The 7,139-nt window shown below is 50.6% G+C and overlaps 1 protein-coding gene across 1 annotated transcript; it reads left to right on the forward strand.

Moving 5' to 3' along the window:
* Positions 1 to 2,403: 2,403 nt before the first annotated feature.
* On the forward strand, positions 2,404 to 5,997 carry NFKBIA (NFKB inhibitor alpha). The gene is made up of 6 exons (XM_040256755.1): positions 2,404 to 2,938; positions 3,568 to 3,676; positions 4,005 to 4,215; positions 4,605 to 4,693; positions 4,817 to 5,077; positions 5,434 to 5,997. Exons 1-6 carry the CDS (start codon positions 2,712 to 2,714, stop codon positions 5,479 to 5,481), a joined length of 945 nt encoding a protein of 314 aa, XP_040112689.1. The 5' UTR covers positions 2,404 to 2,711; the 3' UTR covers positions 5,482 to 5,997.
* Positions 5,998 to 7,139: the final 1,142 nt, after the last annotated feature.

Here is a 7,139-nt window from a genome sequence, read left to right on the forward strand (position 1 = left end):
AAAGTTCCAAGGCGCCATGAAAAATCTCCGACTACCTAGGCCTGAATCTTACCACTAGGTGTCACACTAAACAATCAGAAATAAAGACCCCCCGGTTGCCCAAGGCTGCAGCAGCAGCAGCTGCAGAAAGCCATCACAGGAGGTGCAAAGAAACATATTCCTGAAAGACTTTGGACTTATGCATAGTTTTTTTCACTGATCATTTTCAAACCTGCAGCTGACAATTGTCTTCTAAGGTACCTTTGTAAGTGGCGCAGTCAGAGTTTGCTATTTCTGTACCTTTTAAATGTCTTTTTTATATATGAAAATCCCCAGATGGGAGAACGTCTACTCTATTTTACCTAACAATTGGAATAGAAAATACTTTGCATATCTTTCAAATTATATTCAGTCTCATTTTCACAAGGTGTTTTCAAAAGTATTAATATCATGACTGTTTTTGGCCAAACAGGTTGGGATAGAAATTAGATAAACTGCCATGGAATGTCCAGGTAAATTTATCTGCATCTGTTTCTTTTTAGGAAAGTGGGAACAATAGTTCCTTACTTACAAGATTAGTTCTGAGAATTAACAATGTATAGCAGAAAGTGTGGAGCCCTTCAAAAATTTATACCACGATATTTCTAAGAGCCGTGGTCACCCTTAAGCAAAGATACACTAGCATTTGTGATCAAGTAATACAATTTTTAATCTGGAGAAAAATCTAAACAGCATTAAACCCAATCTTATTATAAAAGCAGGTATCCCATAGCAAAGTCAGCTAATCTCTCCAACTAATATGCAGATAATTAGAGGTAAAGCTGGGAACTGAGGTCTCCTAGAGCCTCCATTGCACCTCTCCTAATACTTACGTATTTGTGTATCACAGGCCTGCAGAGGACATGTGGACTCTATCCCTGAGAAGTTTTCATGTTAATATATGACCATTACTACCCCGACAGTTTTACTTCTTGATTTTACTTTTTCTCCCCCTCATATTTTGTCTCTCACTCCCATTGACCCAGATTCCCTACATTCAGATACTGGGGGCAGGGGAATGGAAAGGGGAGATGAGCAACGGAGAAGGCTTGCTTAGTACATGGTCAGTTAAGCTGAAGATGATTGCAGTAATCACCAGAAATCTCTGCAAAACTACAGAGGCTTCCTGGGACCTATTCTGAAGAACTCTGACCCAAGTTTCTTTATTTTGCTTGGACCAATTCTAGAAATAGATGAATGCATACCTCTCATTGACTAGGAGGTGGGGGTGGGGCAGAGAGCCTAGGTTCTATTTCTGCAGGTGAGAGGAGGGTGGTGAGCCTGGAGTGGCTACCCATATGGCAAGCGTGGGTCCCATGCATGTCTCTCCCAGGCAGGAGAGCAAGGAGCCAGCAGAGGAAGGATGAAGGGCACCATGGGCTGCCTTGAACCTCCTGCACTATGCCTGGCAGCTAATTTCTTAGTCATCCATAAGGCCTCATCTTGGAAAAGGCACTACTCTACCCATTCTTCAGCCACCTTCCCCAAATGCTTCTGCAAAGTCACCCAGCAGAGGACCCAGAAGTATGTTCAGGGTCTGTTTCCTGCAGCAGCACAGCGCAGAGCAGGGAACCCGACCTCCATAATTATTTCCTTACTTCAAGGGATTTACAACCTCTGCTACAAAGATTCATACCTTGCTTTCCTTGAAAAATACCATGGTTGTTTTCACTGTTTTCCTGCATACAGGGCAGAGTGCTTGCCTCTCCTCCAGTCAACAGGATTGCTAATCCCAAGGAAATGATTTGAGGGTTCCCCAATGGCAACCCACTCCAGTGTTCTTGCCTGGAGAATTCCAGGGATGGGGGAGCCTGGTGTGCTGTCGTCTCTGGGGTCGCACAGAGTCGGACACAACTGAAGCGACTTAGCAGGAGCAGTAGCAGCAGCAATCATTTAGGCTTTTAATGCCAAAAGCTTTAGAAACTTCTACCCGGGGGTCGGGGGGTGGGGGTAGGAGTGGAGAGTGGGCTGGGGGTGGCTATTCAGCCGGTGCCTACAATGCTAAGAGCCTGGTACTGGCAGGAAGGCAGAGGCAGCCACCTTCCACCGACCAGTGCGTCCTCCCCGCAGAGAGCTTTGGGGAAGTGAATCCCTACACCCGGCCAACATTTCCACTCGCGTTTTCAAAAGATTAAAAAAAAACCGGAAAAGACTTGCAGGTCGGTAAACCCCAGTGAAGAACCAACCTGCAGGCCTGCGTCTTTGGGATCTCAGCAGCTGATGACCCTAAATCAAATCGATCAAATCGGGAAAACCCAGGGAAAGAGAGCTTCTTGCAGAGGGCCAGGATTACTGCGTGCAGGTTGCAGGGAAGTACCCGGGGAGGGGGCCCGGTCAGGAGGACTTTCCAGCCACTCAGCGTTCATCAAAAAGTTCCCTGTACATGACCCCAGTGGCTCATCACAGGGAGTTTCTCTGATGAACCCGGGCGCGGGGTTTAGGCTTCTTTTTCCCCCTAGCAGAGGACGAGGCCAGTTCTCTTTTCTGGTCTGACTGGCTTGGAAATTCCCCGCGCCTGACCCCGCCCCGGAGAAATCCCCTGCCAGCGTTTATAGGGCGCCGCGGCGGCGCTGCGGAGCCCACAACAGTCCTAGCCCGTCGTCCCGCCCGCCCGTGACTCCGAGAGCAGCCAGCGCGCAGCGCAGCCCGCGGCCCGTGCACCTGGGGAGCAGCGCCCGAGCCTTCACCGCGCCATGTTCCAGCCTGCCGAGCCCGGCCAAGATTGGGCCATGGAGGGCCCCCGGGACGCGCTCAAGAAGGAGCGGCTGCTGGACGACCGCCACGACAGCGGCCTCGACTCCATGAAGGACGAGGAGTATGAGCAGATGGTGAAGGAGCTGCGAGAGATCCGCCTCGAGCCGCAGGAGGCGCCGCGCGGCGCCGAGCCCTGGAAACAGCAGCTCACCGAGGACGGAGACTCGTAAGTGTCGCGGGCCCGGGTGGCAGGGCCGGGTGGAGGCGCCGGGCCTGCAGCCGCAGGCGCGGGGCCCGCGCACCGGGGTTCGTGCACCGACCCCAAGGCTGTGCAAAGGTGCACGGCTGCCTGCGGGGCCGGGTGATGGCGGGGGCCGGGTCGGGGTGGGGGGGGGTCGGGGGTCGGCGCTAGTTTCCGGGGCCGTGGTCCCGCGGCTCTGCGTTGCAGCCGCGCGCACCCCCGCACGCACACCCCCGTGCGGGTCCCCTCGGCCGGAGGCGGGGCGGCGGCGGGGACGCGAAGTCCCCGCTTGCATAAGGGGGGCGGGAGTTTCTGCCCCGCTGGCGGGCGCCGCGCGGCCGGGAGGGGAAGTACAGGGCGTTCCGGCCCGGCGAGAGGGCGGGGCGGTCTGGCCGGCGCCCGCCGCCGAGCGCGGGGGGGGGGGGGGGGGGAGTGGGCCCGGAAAGTCCCTGGGCGCCTGCCAGGAACACTCAGCTCATAATAACCTCGCGGAAAACACCGCGGCCTCGGCCTCCAGAAACCCCGGCCTTGCGCAATCCCCCGCGGGCCGCGCCTCCCCGGGCCCCACGCAGTGCACTCACCAGCCCTGGGGGTTTTCCCTCTCTTCCCCTCAGGTTCCTGCACTTGGCCATCATCCATGAAGAGAAGGCGCTCACCATGGAAGTGGTCCGCCAAGTGAAGGGAGACCTGGCCTTCCTCAACTTCCAGAACAACCTGCAGCAGGTACTGCTCTCCCGCCGCGCACCTCTCGCTCCCGCTCTGACCCCGAGATAAAACCGGGTCTTGCACACGATTTCTAGATTAACAAAGGTTTGGTCATTATCTGCCCTGATTTTTTACACCTGTGTCAGCCAGTATTCTAGAACACAAAATTCCATTGATTTGGGGAGGCCTTTATGAAGCCCATCTGGGGCCTCTGGTATTTTGCTTTGCCCCTGGTATGTGCCTGGGAAAAGCAGCACCCACAACCAAGATATCTCTGGGGTTCAAGGGAACACAGATGGTGGGTTGGATCCATGGCTTATCCTTTCTGTCCCTCTTCTGTTTGTAGACGCCACTCCACTTGGCTGTGATCACTAACCAGCCAGAAATTGCTGAGGCACTTCTGGAAGCTGGCTGTGATCCTGAGCTCCGAGACTTTCGAGGAAATACCCCCCTACACCTTGCCTGTGAGCAGGGCTGCCTGGCTAGTGTGGGAGTCCTGACTCAGCCCCGGGGAACCCAGCACCTCCACTCCATCCTGCAGGCCACCAACTACAATGGTACGTCTGGCTGTCCTGCCCATCAGAGGGCAGGTGAGGTGGACATGGGGGAGGCAGGCTGACTTAAGGAGGCCAGGCAAGGCCTAAGCTCTCAACATGTGAAAGATGGAGAAAACATGTATAAAGGCCTAGTTGATGCCTTTCTAAAGTCCATTCAGAACCCAGATTCTGAGCTCTTCAAATTAAGAAGAATGTATCCTTCAAAAGAATAGGGACATATGTATACCCTTATTGATCCTTAATGATGTATGGCAGAAACCAATACAATATTTTAATTATCCTTCGATTAAAAATAATAAATTAAGAAAAAAGAATAGGTGGAAGCTTCTGCTTGAGAAATGAGTGTTGAAACAAGTAGTTATAATACTGTCTTACTTTTGGTCTTCTAGGCCACACGTGTCTGCACTTGGCCTCTATTCATGGCTACCTGGGCATCGTGGAGCTGTTGGTGTCCTTGGGTGCTGATGTCAATGCTCAGGTCAGTGCCTCACACCTTCAGATGGGGTACATCAGGCCACCCTGGTCCTCAATATGAGGGCTTTTGCTGCAAGCAGAACTTCCAAACTCAGCCCTAAGCATCTTGAATTCCTTATGGTTCCAGGAGCCCTGCAATGGCCGAACTGCCCTCCATCTGGCAGTGGACCTGCAGAATCCCGACCTGGTGTCACTCCTATTGAAGTGTGGGGCTGATGTCAACAGAGTCACCTACCAGGGCTACTCCCCGTACCAGCTCACATGGGGCCGCCCCAGCACCCGGATACAGCAGCAGCTGGGCCAGCTGACCCTAGAGAACCTTCAGACACTGCCAGAGAGCGAGGATGAGGAGAGCTATGACACCGAATCAGAGTTCACAGAGGACGAGGTGAGTCCCAATTAACTTGTTCATGGCTTTGCAAAAAGAAAGGAGAGAGGCCATTCTCCCTCCCCCTTCTAAGGCTCCTATAGTTCCTTCTTATCCTGAGGGTCTCAATGTAATGAGCCTCTCAAGCTTGAGTATGTGTAAGCAGAATCCCAAGAGCATGTCTTTTTTTTTTTGGCTCTCCTTGAAGGAGGATCCTTAAAGGAAAACTCCCTCAGCCCAGGAAATTCATTTACATTCAGTGTATAGAGAATGGAGTCCAAGAATACTTGAGTTATTTCCAGTAACAGCCCTCCCCATCATCCTAGCACCCTCAGCAAAGCCCTGCGAGTTTAACATGCCTTTTTTTCTCTTTTTAGCTTCCTTACGATGACTGTGTGCTTGGAGGCCAGCGCCTGACATTATGAGCTTCAGAAAGAAGCTAAAAGAACATGGACTTGTATATTTGTACAAAAAGAGAGTTTTATTTTTCTAAAAAAAAAAAGAAAAAAAGAAAAAAAAAAGGGAGGGATGTACTTACAACCACACTGCCTGGTCTGGAACATTTGACTCTGGATTAACCCTCAGTTTGTCATTTTCGTGAACTCTGGAAGAGGGGGCAAGAAAAATCATTGGAATTCAGAGAAAACCTCTTTTAAATGTCACCTTTGGTGGGGTTTCAGGGGGAAGGTTATTCAAAATTTGATGAAAGGACTCTTATTTATTATGCTTATTGATTGAATCACCATGGGTTCTGTGGCTGCGCCAGTTGAGTGACGTGTAACCATCAGGTGTGTTAAACCGGTCGGGGGGGTGGGGTTAAAAGTCACTACCTGTCAAGGTGTGTGTTCCCCTCCTGTAAATAGTGCACATAGTGTATTTTGTCGGTAATTATTTTGGTACTTTTAAGATGTATATTTATTAAACAGATTTTTACAAACAGAGTTATCCTGATCATTTTCACTGGGCTGCTGTGGGTCTCCTACACTGAGAGTCATTCAGTCCCCAGGCGGAGGCGGAGGTGGAGAGCGTGTGGGAGAACTCACCACAGCCACGGAACCCTCTCACAGAGCAGCTTCTCACACTGTTGACACCAGCCTCCCAGCTGGGCTTTGCAGGCAGCCCCGGCCCGGTGCGTGGGAGGGAGGTGGTTGTAAGGTGATAGGAAATATCAGTCTCAGGCTTGGGCTGGGCAGGCTGTTTGGCCTACAGCTGGAAGGCTCTTCATTGTCGCCTGCTTTTATCTTCTTGGTTTAAGCTATTCCAAGACCTTACTTCCGCTTTAGGAGATTATTTTGGCCAAGAGTAGTAGGTGGAATTTACATTTTCTAGAGCTGGGAAAGATCTCCTGGATGAGAAGTTCCTGAGGACAGGGGCTTAGGAATAGGGCAGTGCTAACGTATGTTAGCAGGTGCCCACCTCTGGGCCTTTGTTTCCTTGCTTACAAACTGGACCATCTGAAGATTGCACAAGGCTATCCGCGCAAAAATCATAACAGAGTGCCAGGCACCTAGTGCTGAAGAAAAAATGCAAGCCATTGCACAACATCCTGTATTTCACACGGGAAGGAACAAGTCCACAGAGAATGTCCTGTTTGGGGTCACCTTTCAGGACAGACAGGTGGTTAACTTAGTTAGTGCACTCTTGTCTTCAGTGGTTAACAGCTTTTAAGCACCATCCACCTGCAAATCAGCCTATTGTACTGTTACCTGCAGGATAAAACTGACAAAGTCTGGGTCTTTTCATCAGCTCAGTCTGATTCTCCTCAATGATTCTACAGAAGAAGATTCCACAAGAAATCAGTAACGTGTGAAGTTTAGGTTTAGATGCTATCAAAGTTTTTATCCCTAAAATGCATCTCTTGCCTAGACAGAAAGAGAAGTAAAGGAAAATTTATAGCATTGCAGAAAATGCAGAATGGTGTATCAATCAATACAACTCATGTACTTTGGCTTATGCCTAAGAGGACATTATTCTTCCCTTATGTTGTCCTTTTCTGGACCCATAAATGATGTCACGGTCAAGTGAATATGATAATTATCTTCTTAGACCAAAAAGGGGCCAATACCTCCTGAATCTTTCATAT

This window comes from Oryx dammah, unplaced genomic scaffold (assembly GCF_014754425.2).
Source record: "Oryx dammah isolate SB20612 unplaced genomic scaffold, SCBI_Odam_1.1 HiC_scaffold_16, whole genome shotgun sequence".
Taxonomy (NCBI): domain Eukaryota; kingdom Metazoa; phylum Chordata; class Mammalia; order Artiodactyla; family Bovidae; genus Oryx; species Oryx dammah.

Excerpts from the sequence above, each read along its gene's own strand:
- NFKBIA (XM_040256755.1), top strand. The coding sequence starts at position 2,712 with ATGTTCCAGCCTGCCGAGCCCGGCCAAGATTGGGCCATGGAGGGCCCC. Across the intron at positions 2,939-3,567 it reads CTCACCGAGGACGGAGACTC|GTTCCTGCACTTGGCCATCA; the intron begins GTAAGTGTCGCG and ends TCTTCCCCTCAG. Across the intron at positions 5,078-5,433 it reads CAGAGTTCACAGAGGACGAG|CTTCCTTACGATGACTGTGT; the intron begins GTGAGTCCCAAT and ends TTCTCTTTTTAG.